This window comes from Quercus suber, unplaced genomic scaffold, assembly GCF_002906115.3.
Source record: "Quercus suber isolate HL8 unplaced genomic scaffold, Cork oak 2.0 scaffold_649, whole genome shotgun sequence".
Lineage (NCBI taxonomy): Eukaryota > Viridiplantae > Streptophyta > Magnoliopsida > Fagales > Fagaceae > Quercus > Quercus suber.
The window spans coordinates 163152-181769 of NW_027070090.1; the positions used below are offsets into that span (position 1 = coordinate 163152).

Consider the following 18618-nt stretch of genomic DNA (forward strand, 5'->3'; position numbering starts at 1 on the left):
CCCTTCTTTTTGTTGGGGGGGGGGGGGGGGCTGTTTTGGTTTCCGAGACGCTATATGAAACAATTAGGAGGAAAAACTACATGGATATTTTGAATTTTTAGGGTTTTTGAAGAAACAATGCTTGTGCGAGTTTTATTGGGCTAGATTTTTCGATTGTTTTGGAATTTTCGTTTTTGTGAATTTTGAAATTACAGGAAGTGTTAGTATTTGAATTTCCATCTTTGTTATACTAAATTTCATCTCAAAATCAAAGGGATTTTTTCTTGTAGTAAAAATCTAAGTAATTTCGTTGCTGTAGTTGAATTATCTGTTTCAATTTTTCGTGTTTCTGATTCAGTTGGGTATTTTTAGTTCGAAACCCTAATTCTGTTATTCTAGGTTATCTGGGCTTTCTAATTATGTTTTGTTTGCTTATGTATGAGTTTATTATTCATGTACTCCTGGTTTAGAATTAGTTTTGGGTATTTTTTGTTAATAAATAAAAAGTTCTATTAGAATAAATAATGCCCCAAGTACACAGGATCAATACTAGTAATACATCACAGCTAAGACCCAAGTGATCAGTTTTGGGTATTTTGCTTTATACTCGCATTTCTTGTTCTTGGTGAAACAACATGATTGTCTTGAACAAGTTTTGGGTATTTTAATTTAGTATTACAATTCATTCTTATTTGCAGATTGGATATTGATTCTTTTATTTTTATAAAAATTTTATTTTTATTGTTGGTTACACACACTGTCATGTTCTTGAGTCCATAGCCTGACACTCTGTCCCATTATTATGGTTGGAGGAACTGCATTTTGAGGTAGATTTTAGTGCCAAGATGGTCTTCCAATTAAGTGTGTTGTGTGCACTATAAAGTATGAGATTTGAACAATTTTGAGTTAAGAGTTTCACTAGACATGCATGTGCATTGTTATTGACTTATAGTGTTTCTTTATTTTAAAGCGCATATTCTGAGAACGATTTTGCTCTCTTAAAATGATTCAGACGGAACCCACTGTATTATATGTCTTAGATTAGTGAGCCATTGATTACTGTCATTAGGAGATAAGTCATTAATGATAATTAGAGATTGAACACCATTTTCTTATGCATTCATTGAATTAATTATGCTATCAAAATTAACTAATCTCTTTCTACTTATAGGAAAAATCATATTTCCTTATTAAATATCATACTAACTTTGAATTTATGCTAGTGTCACGTAAATAATCTCTTCTGGTGCTTATCTACTGCAAAATCTTGTGCAGGAATTGTTTCCTTGCCTTTTTCCATAGTCAAGCATGACTTTCCTTTGTTAGGCACGGCTGTGCTTAGTTACAGTGGATTGAGGTCAACACCTGAGAATTGTGAATTCTTGACAGTGACCTTGTTCGATTCTTGTGGTTACTCAATATGATTGCATTTGAAACCATAATGCCAAACAAAGAGCTTAAAGTTAAATTCTCCTCCAAAAGAATAGAAGGCACTACTGGGAGGCAATCATTTGAGCTGGGGCAGCAGCTCTCACTTGGTGAATGGAATGAAACTACTGTAATTTGTGGTGGAAAGAAGTTGGATTCTAAGGCAAAGTCTTCCATGCCAGGGTCCAATAAGCGTGGACCCTCTGACTTGATAGAGTGTCCAAGGGAGAAGCGGCAAAGGATGGATCGTGGTGTGAGTTTGCAGTGTTCCACCATTCTGAAAAAGCTGATGACTCATCCTGCTAATTGGCCTTTCAAGAAACCAGTTGATCCTGTGGAATTAAATATTCCAGATTATTTCTCGATTATATCCAAACCCATGGATCTGGGAACAATAAAATCCAAACTGGAGAAAAATATCTATTTTGGTGCTGGAGAGTTTGCAGCGGATGTTAGACTGACCTTTTCTAATGCGATGCTTTATAATCCTCCTGATAATGTAGTCCACAAGATGGCGGTTGAATTAGAAAGGTTTTTTGAGTCAAGATGGAAACCTTTGGAGGATAAGTGGAATCGTGAAAGCTCAAAGGTAGGACAAGGAAAATTTTCAAGTGGAAGAATGAAGGAGACTAAGGATACAGGACAAAACATTCATAATACACCTCCCTTGCAAAATAATTCATTGTTTAAGAGCTCCATGTCAGCCACTGAAAAGGTCAGAAGGAGCTGTGATGGAAGAGATGTTGAAGTAAGTAATATGTTAAAGTTATTTCTGGTGTTTAATTCTATTTGTCTAGTAACAATGAACAAGCTACAAATCTTTATTTGCTGTTTAGGCATTTGGGTTTTCCGGACTCAAACTAACTTATGTAACTTAAGGCGGATTGTAAACTTAAAGTGGCAACCTAATGTTTTTTTTTTACCTATAAAAAAAAAAAAAAAAAAAAAAAATTAGGTTGCCACTTTTTCTTATTCCCTTTTCATGTATATGTATTCCCCTTAATCACAGTAGATGTTTTCTGTTTTTCCTGAGTCGTGTTTGTTCTGTTAATTGTCACAGCTCGCCAAGACAGCCCAGAAGTGCACGCAGAAGTTGTCAGGAAAAGAATTTGTCAAAGGTATGAACTGCCGGAGTGTACTTTCTGCATTATTAATTTTTGCAGAGTGTATTTCTGCTTTGTGGCTCTTTATAGGAGCTAATTGGCAATTTGTTTTATAGGCACTGACAATGGTAGCAGACATTCTTATGGCTCTGTCAATGCCAAGTCTCCATTGAGCCCGATTGCACGCAAATGTGGTAGATGTGGCAGCACTACATGCCAATGCAGCATTTCGTGTAATTCAACCCATGCATCCTCAAGTGGTTAGTTGATCTTTCCTTTTGCTGCTTCCTTTAGTTATCCTGTACTCAGTTGGCTGATAGATGTTCTTTTTTGGTCCAGATTTATCTGTCCAAAGATCATTGGACAGAGATCATCGTTTATGTGGTGCTGATGCTTCGAGACAGGTATGTTTGACATTATTTTCATTGATGTCATGATTATATTTTCTTATTCTTTCTTCAAGTGTGTGTGTGTCATGATTATATTTTCTTATTCTTTCTTCAAGTGTGTATGTGTCGTGTAATTCCTCTCGATCAGGATAGTTGTTTTCAGTTGTGTCTGAGTTGTGTGTGTTCTGTTTGCAGGCACAGCTTGCCAAGACAACCCAGAAGTGCACACAGAAGTTTTCAGGAAAAGAAATTCACAAAGGTATGAACTATGAAGTGCCAGAGTGGACATTCTGCTTTTATGGCTCTTTATAGAAGCTAATTGCAATGTGTCTTATAGGCATTGACAATGGTAGCAGACATTCTTGTGGTACTGTTAATGCCAAACCTTCATTGAGCCCAATTACTCGCAAATGTGGTAGATGTGGCAGCATTACATGCCAATGCAATTCTTGTGATTCAAGCCACGCATCCTCAAATGGTTAGTTGATCTGTTGTTTTGCTGCCTCTTTTGGGTATCCAGTACTCAATTGTCTGATAGATGTTTTATTTTGGTTCAGATTTATCTGTCCAAAGATCATTGGACAGAGATCATCGTTTATGTGGTGTTGATACCTCCAGACAGGTATGTTTGACATTATTTTGATGTTGTCATGAATATGTTTTGGAGTTGAGAGTTTTTGGCCATGGGTTGAATTAAAACTCTCTATCAAATTTTGGATTTTTAGGCAAAAAGCATGTCAGTATCCCAAATGAGTAAGTCAGATCCAGATTCTGATGGTGAGCGACTTTTTTCATCTGACTATGAATATGTCATATTTGACCTGTTATTTCTCAATAATCTGAGTATTGGCACGCTATTGGTGATGATGTGAAGGGGCTGTAAGTGCTTTGGATGATGAAAATACATGCCTTAGTTCTCAGCTCACAGCTCCCGTCATAGATGCTGCTTCCCAAGGTCAGTAATGCCTGAATAAAGTATTACTTGTTGCCATTTGACTTGGCACATTAACAGCCAGTAACTTTGCTTCTTCCCTGTTTGTTTGTTATAGGATGGAGTGCTCCAGATTTTGCTGTACAGCTGTCACCAAAGAAGGCTCTCCGTGCAGCACTGTTGAAGAGCCGCTTTGCAGAAACTATTCTGAAAGCCCAACATAAGACACTTCTTGACCATGTAAGATATGCTATATGTTTTATTTGTAAAAAAATTCAGATGCCTAAATTTGGACAATCTCATCATGTGATTTGATATCCTATGGTGCTCTATGTTTCCAGACTCACTTATAAATGCTTTTTTTTTTTTTGGTTTATGATTAGGGTGATAAAGCTGATCCTTTGAAGATGCAGCAAGAAAAGCAAAGATTGGAAAGGAGACAGCGTGAAGGTGAATTTTGCAATTTAATACTTGCATTATGTATAAAGATTCAAATGCACTATAGTTTTGTGAGGATCATGAGGAGCTTTGACCTCAGTTCTGAGGGCATTACTTTGACTGTGAAATACACACTCTGCAATGTTGATATGGTTGTTTGTATAAAACAAGTGTGCAATCTTTGCAGTGTTGTTGTATATCCCTAGTTCATGAGTTCTGGCTCAAATGGAGCTTCTTTCTCCCACTAGATTAGATTGAGGATGAGGTCACAGGCTCAAAACCCATTGGGTTGGGTGTGCAACTTTCCAATAAAAAAAAATTGTATAAATCCCTATCTTGTCTTATTATATTATCATTGCAAGATTGGATTTATAGGTGGGCAGTCTAGAAATTTTTTAGCTTTTTTGGACATTGATAGATTTGCTGTGGTTCTCTTCTCTGTGCTTTATTCATTTTGATGTTTTCTTGAAGTTTCTTATAGCTAGAGTGGACTTTATTCCAGATTCATAGTTTTAAGTATATCATACTAGCCTTAGGAACAAAAAATCTAGTGTACTGTGGTATATCTGTTTTTAAGGATCATGAGGAGTTTAACCTTATAGTTCTGAGGGCAGTATGTTGACTGAGTAACGCACATGCTAGATGCATTTTATATATTATGAAGGATGCAATATTTCTTTGAAGTTCAGGTTAGAACAATGATGTGGTTGTTTGTATTATATCCCTAGGTTTTTCATATTATGTTATATTGCATTATTGGATTTATATTTGTGCTCTCCAGCAATTTCTCAGCTTATGTATTTTTAAGATTTTCATGGTTCTCTTTGGTCTATGCATTTTGACATGTTCTTAAAGCTTCTTATAGCTAACAGTAGGTGTCACCTCAGGCTTTGCAGTTTGTGTATAAACTGAAGTCACTACCGAAACAAATTACAGTCACTGCTCATCATATAGCACAACTAGTCACTGGATTTATGTGGCCCTTTTGTGGTACCACCACAGTAACATTGCTGTTTGGTTAGGGAGGTGGAATTGGGGGTGTTGTGTTGGTGGAATTTATAAAGTAGAAAAAAAAAAAAAGATCTGACTTTGATACTACAGGCTGTATCTGAAAAAGGTTAAGTGAAGGAAAGGGTTGGATTCGCTTTAGTAGTCAAATGAACGCATAGAAGCAGTTTGGGGTCTGTCTGAGAATTGGTTGTCTGTCTTTGGAGTAGGCTGGATGTGGGTGTTTTATCTTGTAGAATACAACATTGACAGTATCTGAGCATTACTACTACGAGTAATAAGTAAAATATTTAATGTGCATACACTGGATATTGGAGATTAATGTGCATGAAAAAATGCGTTTGGTCTTTATTCAATTTACTTGTATTCTTGGCTACTTAGTAGTGATTACAGAGCTATTTTTCTTAGCGTGCCTTTTTCTCAGCATGCCACTGTTTCTTTATCTAAATGATTGATTTTATGTAATTTGGTGTGGATGGTGTAAAGGGGCTTATTGAAGTGACAAATTATGTTGGGGCTTGCAAAGAGGACCATATCTCTGATTATGGATTTTTACTTGCAGAGACCGCTAGGATTGAAGCCCAAATTAGAGAAGCTGAGGCTGCCTTACGAAGGAAGGAAGAGGCTGAGTGTAAGCAGCAGCGGGAGAGAGAAAGGGAAGCTGCTCGAGTTGCCCTGCAGAAGGTTTATTTTTGTCTTAATTAATTTCTACAATTTTAACATATAGACTTCGATTTTCTTGATTATCTGGGACTTCTTTCTGATGTTTCTCTCCCTGCAGATGGTAAAAACTGTTGATTTTGAGGAGAATATGGTGATCCAAAAAGAACTTGAGATGTTATTTGGCTGTTCAGTATCATCTCGTCTGCTCCATGGATCTTTCACTCGAACCCAATTAGAACAGTTAGGGTTATTTATCAAAGACGATGATGATGATGAAGAGGGACTTGATTTTGATGGGGAGGAAGGGGAAATTTTTTCGTGACATCCGACTCCTCTATCTATTCAACAATTGTATATAGTTCTTTTTTCCAGCTCTGCTTGTTTATATGATCATAGTGGATGTAAAAGGGGCATTGGTTGTAAATGACTATTTTTTTAGGGGGTGGTACCCTGATAGGGAACTAATAGAAAGTTTTACAAAGTATATAAGTTGCAGTTTTAAACATTTCATCTTTATAATTGGATCTCTCTCATGTTTCTATTTAATTTAGACAAAATATTGCTCTATTTAAGTTCAGGTTCTAGCCGATATGGTTGTCGTGTGGCGAGAACTTTGACAAACTTATAATTGGATGAGCACCGTTATTTGGAGTTATAATCGCGTATTTGCAACCAAAAATAAAAAAAAAGATTATGGCATTGTGAGACCAAAAAAGACCAATGCAGAGACAAACAACAACGATTTTTTTTTTTTTTTTTTTTGAGAAACTAAACTAATTGTCATTGAACATCATATAAGGATCATTAAAAAAGCAAAATTTTGCATTGTAAATTCTTTAGCAAAATGCAGAAGAGCCTGAGATAGCCACAACTGAGTCTAGAATCCTAGAATAAGCCTTTTGAAGTGCCAATAGTTGTTGCTCGTGTAGAGCTTTCGTTCTTAAAGAGCTGACCTCTAATCTCTCTTCCTTCAAGGTTTTCTTACCTTTTAGACTCAACTTTTTGGCTGCCTTTCCTTTTGTCATTTTTCCAGTGTGAGCCGATTCCATCCCTGCTAGGTTGAAAGTTCTCCCAGCTACTTCCCTTCATGGTTCTTCTTTTTGGGTTCCCCGAGGTACTAGCCCTTTGTTCATGAATTGTTAGTCTTCAAGCTTTCTGATTCCTTTTGCATTATTGGGTAGCTGATAAAGACATATCTGCCCTTCGTTTCTTGTGTTTTTTGGCACTCCTTTTGAGCTGTCTTAATCTTATCCTATCTTTCCTGCACGTCCAAGGACCCCGAGCTCCTGGCAACCCTTGGGTATCCCGGCCCAGTTCTTATCACTAGATTCCCTATTGATTTTCTGATCTTGACAGGCTGAGCTTTCTTCTTTCTTCCTTTTGTTTCATGGGCCCTAAGGCTTATCCATTCGTGGGTCTTGGGCTTTAAATCCATTTTTCCTTATTGTGAGCTTAAGCCTTTTATTTTTTCTATGTAGTTCAACTTACTATGCCATTTTGGGCCTTGGTGCAGCATTGCAACTTTTTAGACCTCAACATGTGTTAATTAGTAGAATAGTAGTACATATGTCAAAGATTATATTAGGACTAAAGCAAAAAAATACTTCAATCCAAAAACAAAAAAATGTAATTAAAAGGGAAAAAAAAAAGTACTACTAAAAGAAAAACGAAATAAAACATTAATATGTTTGTGAGTGAAAAGTACTACACACGTTATATAAAAATAAATAAAGAATATGCTCCAATTGACGTACTAAATTATATAAAAATATTAGATTCATTTCCAAATATATGCATTGCTTATAGAATTTTACTAATAATACTCATTACAGTTGCTTCTGCATAAAGAAATTTTCAAAATTAAAATTAATAAAATCATATCTAAGATTGACAATGTCTTAAGAAAGATTAAATAGATTAGTTATATTATCAATTGAAAAAGAGATGTTAGAAGAACTTGAATACAAAAATTTAATTAGTCAATTTGCATCTCAAAATGCAAGAAAAATAGGTTTTAAATGAAATATATCATAATATCATAATATAAAAATATAAAATATTTATTAATTTCATTAATACATAAATATGAAAGAGGCCCTATTTTAATTGTTGCATTAGCCCTAAAGTGTCTGGGGTTGGCCCTGATACTAAAGAGACAGTGATATATATCAACTTCACCATTATTCTTTCGGACTTTGATTAATTTCTTTTGATAAGGACTTTTGGAGGGACATCTGAGTATCTGAGTGATACCAAATTTTTTTGTTATTTATTATTGGAACTTGAAATTTGAAGCTTGTGATTGTGGGTCCCTTTTTTGACAATTCCCAGGCCTAGTGTTGATGTGGGACCTTGGGTTGCTGAAAAAGAGGCTGGATTGATGTTGGGTGAACTGGACTTGGCTCACCGCGGCCTATTTAGACTGTTATACGAATCAATTTGTGTACAAGACAAATGAACTCCCAAAATAAATATGTATTGACAGAGTAAAAGGAAGAAACAACTGTTGATGCCCATTTTTTTGAATTCGTACCCAAAAGCCCATACGGAGGGAAGCCTAATGAAAAGTAAGGCCCAAAGACCCACCAAGAAGATCGAAGAGCAAGAAAGGTCCAAAGAAATAAGTGCAAGGGAAAGCGTTCTACAGCAAAACGCAAATCTACAGCAGAATACAGATCTGTCGCAGAATACAGTTCTTTAGCAGAATGACTTTGACAGATCAAGGCAAATTGAGCCTAAGACCCTTTTGATCTAGTTAACATTATTTGGCTCACAAAGGCCCAAATCCTTTTGTATAAAGGATAGGTGTGGAAAACTAATATGAAGAAGCACGATAAAAAGAAACAAGGAATAGCAGGAAGTGTCAGTAGCAGGAATTACGTAAAGGAAAGAAAAGCCAAACTAAAGGAAATGACAAATACAGCAGGAAACACATGAAGAAATAAAACAAAGACACACAGTAGAATAAAACAAAGGTCCAAAAACCCAAAGACCAAGAAAGGTCCAAAGACCCACCAAGAAGATCGAAGAGCAAGAAAGGTCCAAAGAAATAAGTGCAAAGGGAAAGCGTTCTACAGCAAAACGCAGATCTACAGCAGAATACAGATCTGTCGCAGAATACAATTCTTTAGCAAAATGACTTTGACAAATCAAGGCAAATTGGGCCTAAGACCCTTTTGATCTAGTTAACATTATTTGGCTCACAAAGGCCCAAATCCTTTTGTATAAAGGATATGTGTGGAAAACTAATATGAAGAAGCATGATAAAAGAAACAAGGAATAGCAAGAAGTGTCAGTAGCAGGAATTACATGAAGGAAAGAAAAGTCAAACTAAAGGAAATCACAAACACAGCAGGAAACACATGAAGAAATAAAATAGAGACACACAGTAGAATAAAATAAAGCTAATCTACTATAGCAGAAATGGCGTAGGAATGAAAGAAGACAAAACAGAAGTAGTGGAGTAAATATACAAGAGTCGGAGCACCACCAACTTGTACCCAGCCAATACAAGGGAGGTGGGCCATGATCAAGGGGATTCAGAGGGTGTGGTTTGGTGGTGGGGGGAAAAGGGGGTCTATATTTGGTTTCTAGCTGTGACTTCTTTTGAGAATATACCTTACTGAGATGGTATCTTACCAAAAGAAGTAATAGATGGTTGGGACCATATGATGCATGCCATAGAGTTAGGTAGTGAGGTAGCCCAATTCTTATCCATTTGAACCTAGAAGTAGAGGTATATAGCAAGAACAAACAAAAGTGAATTTTGTCATGAAATAAATAGTGGTGCAGCAAATATATTTTGAGCAGAGTTAGTGGCTAGGCAACCAATGGATTGGTGGGCAGTACTAAAGGAATGCTCACAACAAGCCAAAACAGTTGGTGAAGCACTGGGGGTAAAAAGGAGAAATTCTATTGAATCAGTTCACTATAAAAGGAAGAAGTAGCCATGAATGAAAGGGGGGAGGGACCTAAGGGGGGAACCTATGGTAAGAGAGTAGTAGGCACCTAAGGGAGGCACTGAGAGAGAGAGAGAGAGAGAGAGAGAGGCACCTAGAGAAAGGGACCCAAAAAAGGAAAGACCAAAGGGGGAACAACACACGACAAGAGAGTAGTAAGAAACTAATAGTAAAAAGAACAGAGAGAAAGAAAGAAAGAAAGAAAGTGATAAAAAGAAGGGAGAAAACACGGCAAGAATAGGGACATGCATCAATAGATCATATTTTCTCTTCCTCTTAGCAAACCCACTCTTTGAAGTCCTCAAAAGTAGTAGTCAATAGCCATTTATGCTTATTCTCCAAAATACACAATTTTGATGGCAAAAGCCTATGACAAGGTCGTTTGAGTTGGGGTTTGGGTTTCTTCTTGGTTTACTTATTCTATGGGAAAATTCAATACTTGATTTCAATTGCAAATATATTTGATTTCACTTGTTAAAACTTATATTTGCTGTATTTAGTCGTTCTGCTATAGCACTTTTTTATCACGTTTGTTGCATCAGTTGTCCTGTTGTAGTATCTTTACTTGCTGTACTAGTTATTCTGCTGTAGTACATTTTATTACGTGTTTGGTATTACATGTTAAACATTTTCTGCAGAAACTTTCTTATTTCTTTGTTATTACATGTTTTACTTTTGACACAAACTTATCATTATCCTACCATAAGTATATATACATATACATTGTTTCTCATGTTTTGCAAAAATATATTTTACATATGTATATGTGAATACGTCTAAGTGTATTTACGAATATATGTATGCATATATTTGAGAATATACTAACCCATGTAAACTAACATTTGCTTAATTGGTATTTTCTTTGGGTTTTAGATTTGTTTATGTGTAGGAAGTAGAAAAGTATTTCTATAGTAAAAAATGAAGAGTAGTCATTTATATTGTAGGAAAGTGCAGAAAGCTTTACAGCACAGCAGAAAGCTTTACTATGCAGCAAAAAGCTATACTGCGTAGCAAAAGGTTTTACTGCACAGTAGGAAGCTTTACTGCACTATAGAAAGTTTTAGTGCGTAGCAGAAGGTTTTATTACACAACAGAAAGTTTTATTGCACAGCAGAAAAGTTGGTTCTGTGGCAGAAACCGGAGAAAAGTTCCTTCTACGGAAAAAGCAGAGGATAAGCTCATTTTGCAGCATCTTCTCTTGGACTTTGTACTCATAGTTTGTGCACAAACTGGCAGTGACAGAATGGTACTTTAGAGCCCATTTCGCAAAGCGCCAGGCCCAACTTCCTTCTTAGAAAAAAATCTAGACTAAGTGTTGTCTAATAGCATTAAGATGCGTGTCTAAGGTACAAGAAATGTAAAAGAACCCTCGACAACAACAAGTACATAACATAAAATTGAGCAATGATGATTATAAATGCTTCAAGAAAGTTAAATTTGATTAAGTGTTAGAGTACATTTGGTCCCACCCTGAGGGTATTCCACAAGGTCTAATAAGCTTCAAAGATCACAGTTTTGGCTAATCCCATTTGGGTTCCTAAGACTTAAAAAAAAAAAAAAAAAAAAAAAAAACACAATTCTAAGCAAAATCACACTTTTTTTTCCTTTATTCAATAAACATAAAGATCCAAATTTATGATTTTCTGAGCATCCAAACAAAAACCCAGATAGAAAAAAGCAAAAGAAAGAAAGCAAAACCTCCAGAACCCCTCGACGGTAGAGAAGGTGTAGATGGGTCTCATGGAGCTACCCCAAGCGGCTTGCTTGTTCTTGGCAGATGGGTTATCGAACCAGAAAGTCCAAGAATGCTCAAGAGGGTGAGTCACAGCTGTCGTAGCTGAAGATCCCTTGGACTCATCTTCTCCCCCAGCGATCTCTCCCTCTTCAAGCTCATCCTCTTCTTCTTCCTCTACAGCTCTCAGGTTTGGGTTTGGGTTTGGGTTTGGAGCAGCGTTGGTGTTGCTCTGTTCCTCCAAGGTTCCGGGCTTCAAAGTCTCGTCTGCCACCATTTTCGCCTCTCAGAACTCGTTTCTCTCGCTGTTTGTTTTGTGGGTTTTGGTTTCTTTGTTGTTGGTGTTGATTTTCTCGGATTTCAGAGAGAGATGGAATGAAAGATGGGTGTGTCGGGTAATGTATATGCTATATAGTACTAGTTAGTTATAGACAGTAAATGGGTTGGGTTGGGTTGGGGTTGTGTTGGTTTTTGATTCTTTTGGGTTCAATCCAGGACCATTTTATGAGTATTGGGCTTGCTTTGTAACTTTCAGAGAGAGTGTGTTTGTAAAAATGTGATAGTTGATGAGTGATACTTAATTTTTCGACCCAATGTAAACTCATTTTGGGCCATTTTTATAATTAGTGGGCTTCCTTCTTCCTGAATCATTTTGGGCCATGATTTTGACCCTGATTTGCTTATGAGAAGGCAGTTACTCCTATATTTTGAGGCTGTACTTGGTCATTTTTGTTTTTGATGCAGAGAGAGTACTTGGTCATGATCAAGTGGAAATTAATAAAAAAAAATTATGTTTGTTTTGAATGGCAAGTGTAAGTACTCTCTTTGCATTTATGGAATTGATATTCATTTTCGTTTGAGTTGAGTAAACACTAAACAAGACCAGCCCTTCCACTAAGCCAATTTGGCTATTGTTTAAGGCCTCCAAGTAGAAGGGTGACCCCAAAATTTTGAAAAAACTGGGGTTGTAGGAAAAAAAAAAATTGGTTCAAGAAGAAACCCCAAAAAATCTTGCTACATCCTTTTGATCCAAGAACAAGAAGAAAATTCTTTAGTTTAAACAAAATCAATTGTCCCAAAAATGACATCATTAACCTCTAGACAAACTAAAATTCAACCAGATAAAATACGAATCTGGTCTAAAAATATTACTCACAAAACAATAACAAATATACACAAATTAAAAATCCCAAAATTTTACCCATATGGCCATACCTATTGTTTCTCTCTCTCTTGCTCCCTGCCTCTCTCAACTCTTGCCCTTTACCTCTATTATTCTTCCCCTCCACTGGTCACTCCTCTTAAATCCCTTCTGTTGGTGGCTCCACTTCTCCTCCAATCTAATCTATTTTCACACTCACAACTGAGGACCTGAGCTGGTATTGTTTTTGTCTTTCACTTTTCTTATCTAATGTGTGGGTTTTGTTTTAATTCATCTAATAAATCTTTTGTGGGTGGACTTAGCTATTAAGACTTGTGGTTATGGGCTTACTTTTGGGACTTGTGGATATATTTTTTTAATCTTGTGTTTTTATATTATTTTTTGTTATAGGATCCGTTTTGTAGTGTGTTGTGAGGGTCCTTTTTTGGACAAGGTCCAGGCCCAAGTAGAAGCAAGGACCTTGGGCCTTTTAGTTGTTGTTTTAAGAGACTGGGCTTGGTTCATCGCAGCTAAATGAATTGATTACAAACCAAGTGGTGCACAGAGCAAAAATCCTACAATGCATACATACTAACAAGCAATAAATATATGCATGGAATAATAAGAAACAATAAAGGAACAATGTGTAAACAAAAGGCATAGAATAATTGTTAAGGATCCTAAAAACAATGTTAGATATTTCATTACTTTTCTTAATTGTGTATTATAATGTGCTCACTAAGACGTGTTACAAGATTCAAATAAGCTAAAAAATTACAGACTTAGATGGCTTTCTAAGCCTCTAAGACTTGCAAAGTTTGAATATCTTTGAATTCAAGTATGTTCTACAGTGGCTGTTTGAGGATATCGAACGATATTTTCCTTTCTTTTACTACTTTCTTTGAGTTTTTGACAAAGATTTTCTCAATGATTCTACTTTGATTCCCTATTGCTGAATGCCCCATCACTGTTGGATGCTTCCTCTTTTATAGTGTCATCCTAAGGTTTCGAGACACCATTGATTCCCCTCCTTTGCTCCCCTAGGTACTAGAGCCAATGTTGTGCTAGCAACTTTGGTGGCTAGCCCCTTCCTTGTTTCTCATAATTTTCTTCTTTTGGTGCTTTCTCCCCAAAAAGTCTCTTGCTGACTTTCCATTCTAGGGCATCCCTAAAGAGCTGACCTCTAATCTCTCTTCCTTCAAGGTTTTCTTACCTTTTTAGACTCAACTTTTTGGCTGCCTTTCCTTTTGTCATTTTTCCAGTGTGAGCCGATTCCATCCCTGCTAGGTTGAAAGTTCTCCCAGCTACTTCCCTTCATGGTTCTTCTTTTTGGGTTCCCCGAGGTACTAGCCCTTTGTTCATGAATTGTTAGTCTTCAAGCTTTCTGATTCCTTTTTGCATTATTGGGTAGCTGATAAAGACATATCTGCCCTTCGTTTCTTGTGTTTTTTGGCACTCCTTTTGAGCTGTCTTAATCTTATCCTATCTTTCCTGCACGTCCAAGGACCCCGAGCTCCTGGCAACCCTTGGGTATCCCGGCCCAGTTCTTATCACTAGATTCCCTATTGATTTTCTGATCTTGACAGGCTGAGCTTTCTTCTTTCTTCCTTTTGTTTCATGGGCCCTAAGGCTTATCCATTCGTGGGTCTTGGGCTTTAAATCCATTTTTCCTTATTGTGAGCTTAAGCCTTTTATTTTTTCTATGTAGTTCAACTTACTATGCCATTTTGGGCCTTGGTGCAGCATTGCAACTTTTTAGACCTCAACATGTGTTAATTAGTAGAATAGTAGTACATATGTCAAAGATTATATTAGGACTAAAGCAAAAAAATACTTCAATCCAAAAAACAAAAAAATGTAATTAAAAGGGAAAAAAAAAAGTACTACTAAAAGAAAAAACGAAATAAAACATTAATATGTTTGTGAGTGAAAAGTACTACACACGTTATATAAAAATAAATAAAAGAATATGCTCCAATTGACGTACTAAATTATATAAAAATATTAGATTCATTTCCAAATATATGCATTGCTTATAGAATTTTACTAATAATACTCATTACAGTTGCTTCTGCATAAAGAAATTTTCAAAATTAAAATTAATAAAATCATATCTAAGATTGACAATGTCTTAAGAAAGATTAAATAGATTAGTTATATTATCAATTGAAAAAGAGATGTTAGAAGAACTTGAATACAAAAATTTAATTAGTCAATTTGCATCTCAAAATGCAAGAAAAATAGGTTTTAAATGAAATATATCATAATATCATAATATAAAAATATAAAATATTTATTAATTTCATTAATACATAAATATGAAAGAGGCCCTATTTTAATTGTTGCATTAGGCCCTAAAGTGTCTGGGGTTGGCCCTGATACTAAAGAGACAGTGATATATATCAACTTCACCATTATTCTTTCGGACTTTGATTAATTTCTTTTGATAAGGACTTTTGGAGGGACATCTGAGTATCTGAGTGATACCAAATTTTTTTGTTATTTATTATTGGAACTTGAAATTTGAAGCTTGTGATTGTGGGTCCCTTTTTTGACAATTCCCAGGCCTAGTGTTGATGTGGGACCTTGGGTTGCTGAAAAAGAGGCTGGATTGATGTTGGGTGAACTGGACTTGGCTCACCGCGGCCTATTTAGACTGTTATACGAATCAATTTGTGTACAAGACAAATGAACTCCACAAAATAAATATGTATTGACAGAGTAAAAGGAAGAAACAACTGTTGATGCCCATTTTTTTGAATTCGTACCCAAAAGCCCATACGGAGGGAAGCCTAATGAAAAGTAAGGCCCAAAGACCCACCAAGAAGATCGAAGAGCAAGAAAGGTCCAAAGAAATAAGTGCAAGGGAAAGCGTTCTACAGCAAAACGCAAATCTACAGCAGAATACAGATCTGTCGCAGAATACAGTTCTTTAGCAGAATGACTTTGACAGATCAAGGCAAATTGAGCCTAAGACCCTTTTGATCTAGTTAACATTATTTGGCTCACAAAGGCCCAAATCCTTTTGTATAAAGGATAGGTGTGGAAAACTAATATGAAGAAGCACGATAAAAAGAAACAAGGAATAGCAGGAAGTGTCAGTAGCAGGAATTACGTAAAGGAAAGAAAAGCCAAACTAAAGGAAATGACAAATACAGCAGGAAACACATGAAGAAATAAAACAAAGACACACAGTAGAATAAAACAAAGGTCCAAAAACCCAAAGACCAAGAAAGGTCCAAAGACCCACCAAGAAGATCGAAGAGCAAGAAAGGTCCAAAGAAATAAGTGCAAAGGGAAAGCGTTCTACAGCAAAACGCAGATCTACAGCAGAATACAGATCTGTCGCAGAATACAATTCTTTAGCAAAATGACTTTGACAAATCAAGGCAAATTGGGCCTAAGACCCTTTTGATCTAGTTAACATTATTTGGCTCACAAAGGCCCAAATCCTTTTGTATAAAGGATATGTGTGGAAAACTAATATGAAGAAGCATGATAAAAAGAAACAAGGAATAGCAAGAAGTGTCAGTAGCAGGAATTACATGAAGGAAAGAAAAGTCAAACTAAAGGAAATCACAAACACAGCAGGAAACACATGAAGAAATAAAATAGAGACACACAGTAGAATAAAATAAAGCTAATCTACTATAGCAGAAATGGCGTAGGAATGAAAGAAGACAAAAACAGAAGTAGTGGAGTAAATATACAAGAGTCGGAGCACCACCAACTTGTACCCAGCCAATACAAGGGAGGTGGGCCCATGATCAAGGGGATTCAGAGGGTGTGGTTTGGTGGTGGGGGGAAAAGGGGGTCTATATTTGGTTTCTAGCTGTGACTTCTTTTGAGAATATACCTTACTGAGATGGTATCTTACCCAAAAGAAGTAATAGATGGTTGGGACCATATGATGCATGCCATAGAGTTAGGTAGTGAGGTAGCCCAATTCTTATCCATTTGAACCTAGAAGTAGAGGTATATAGCAAGAACAAACAAAAGTGAATTTTGTCATGAAATAAATAGTGGTGCAGCAAATATATTTTGAGCAGAGTTAGTGGCTAGGCAACCAATGGATTGGTGGGCAGTACTAAAGGAATGCTCACAACAAGCCAAAAACAGTTGGTGAAGCACTGGGGGTAAAAAGGAGAAATTCTATTGAATCAGTTCACTATAAAAGGAAGAAGTAGCCATGAATGAAAGGGGGGAGGGACCTAAGGGGGGAACCTATGGTAAGAGAGTAGTAGGCACCTAAGGGAGGCACTGAGAGAGAGAGAGAGAGAGAGAGAGAGGCACCTAGAGAAAGGGACCCAAAAAAAGGAAAGACCAAAGGGGGAACAACACACGACAAGAGAGTAGTAAGAAACTAATAGTAAAAAGAACAGAGAGAAAGAAAGAAAGAAAGAAAGTGATAAAAAGAAGGGAGAAAACACGGCAAGAATAGGGACATGCATCAATAGATCATATTTTCTCTTCCTCTTAGCAAACCCACTCTTTGAAGTCCTCAAAAGTAGTAGTCAATAGCCATTTATGCTTATTCTCCAAAATACACAATTTTGATGGCAAAAGCCTATGACAAGGTCGTTTGAGTTGGGGTTTGGGTTTCTTCTTGGTTTACTTATTCTATGGGAAAATTCAATACTTGATTTCAATTGCAAATATATTTGATTTCACTTGTTAAAACTTATATTTGCTGTATTTAGTCGTTCTGCTATAGCACTTTTTTATCACGTTTGTTGCATCAGTTGTCCTGTTGTAGTATCTTTACTTGCTGTACTAGTTATTCTGCTGTAGTACATTTTATTACGTGTTTGGTATTACATGTTAAACATTTTCTGCAGAAACTTTCTTATTTCTTTGTTATTACATGTTTTACTTTTGACACAAACTTATCATTATCCTACCATAAGTATATATACATATACATTGTTTCTCATGTTTTGCAAAAATATATTTTACATATGTATATGTGAATACGTCTAAGTGTATTTACGAATATATGTATGCATATATTTGAGAATATACTAACCCATGTAAACTAACATTTGCTTAATTGGTATTTTCTTTGGGTTTTAGATTTGTTTATGTGTAGGAAGTAGAAAAGTATTTCTATAGTAAAAAATGAAGAGTAGTCATTTATATTGTAGGAAAGTGCAGAAAGCTTTACAGCACAGCAGAAAGCTTTACTATGCAGCAAAAAGCTATACTGCGTAGCAAAAGGTTTTACTGCACAGTAGGAAGCTTTACTGCACTATAGAAAGTTTTAGTGCGTAGCAGAAGGTTTTATTACACAACAGAAAGTTTTATTGCACAGCAGAAAAGTTGGTTCTGTGGCAGAAACCGGAGAAAAGTTCCTTCTACGGAAAAAGCAGAGGATAAGCTCATTTTGCAGCATCTTCTCTTGGACTTTGTACTCATAGTTTGTGCACAAACTGGCAGTGACAGAATGGTACTTTAGAGCCCATTTCGCAAAGCGCCAGGCCCAACTTCCTTCTTAGAAAAAAATCTAGACTAAGTGTTGTCTAATAGCATTAAGATGCGTGTCTAAGGTACAAGAAATGTAAAAGAACCCTCGACAACAACAAGTACATAACATAAAATTGAGCAATGATGATTATAAATGCTTCAAGAAAGTTAAATTTGATTAAGTGTTAGAGTACATTTGGTCCCACCCTGAGGGTATTCCACAAGGTCTAATAAGCTTCAAAGATCACAGTTTTGGCTAATCCCATTTGGGTTCCTAAGACTTATCTTAATTATTTTCTATAATTTTAACATATAGACTTTGATTTTCTTGATTATCTGGGACTTCTTTCCGATGTTTCTCCCCCTGCAGATGGAAAAAACTGT

General features: G+C 36.1%; 2 protein-coding genes across 2 annotated transcripts; one reads left to right on the forward strand and one right to left on the reverse strand.

Annotated features, from left to right (window-relative positions):
* Positions 1-1226: 1226 nt before the first annotated feature.
* On the forward strand, positions 1227-6458 carry LOC112013992 (transcription factor GTE12). Its single transcript, XM_024046370.2, has 13 exons — positions 1227-2155; positions 2468-2525; positions 2627-2770; positions 2850-2914; positions 3095-3158; positions 3237-3377; positions 3457-3521; positions 3625-3676; positions 3774-3854; positions 3949-4070; positions 4214-4280; positions 5839-5960; positions 6058-6458. Exons 1-13 carry the CDS (start codon positions 1400-1402, stop codon positions 6259-6261), a joined length of 1941 nt encoding a protein of 646 aa, XP_023902138.1. The 5' UTR covers positions 1227-1399; the 3' UTR covers positions 6262-6458.
* Positions 6459-11508: 5050 nt separating this feature from the next.
* LOC136064229 (eukaryotic translation initiation factor 4E-1-like) lies at positions 11509-11907 on the reverse strand. Its single transcript, XM_065765718.1, has one exon. The coding sequence runs from the start codon at positions 11905-11907 to the stop codon at positions 11509-11511; it is 399 nt and encodes a 132-aa protein (XP_065621790.1).
* Between the last annotated feature and the right edge of the window lie 6711 nt (positions 11908-18618).

What these genes read in the sequence shown, in the direction of transcription:
- LOC112013992 (XM_024046370.2), top strand. Translation starts at nt 1,400, where the DNA reads ATGATTGCATTTGAAACCATAATGCCAAACAAAGAGCTTAAAGTTAAA. An exon ending in GTGCTGATGCTTCGAGACAG is followed by an intron (nt 2,915 to 3,094) that starts GTATGTTTGACA and finishes TTCTGTTTGCAG; the next exon opens with GCACAGCTTGCCAAGACAAC. An exon ending in AGGAAAAGAAATTCACAAAG is followed by an intron (nt 3,159 to 3,236) that starts GTATGAACTATG and finishes TGTGTCTTATAG; the next exon opens with GCATTGACAATGGTAGCAGA.
- LOC136064229 (XM_065765718.1), bottom strand. Translation starts at nt 11,907, where the DNA reads ATGGTGGCAGACGAGACTTTGAAGCCCGGAACCTTGGAGGAACAGAGC.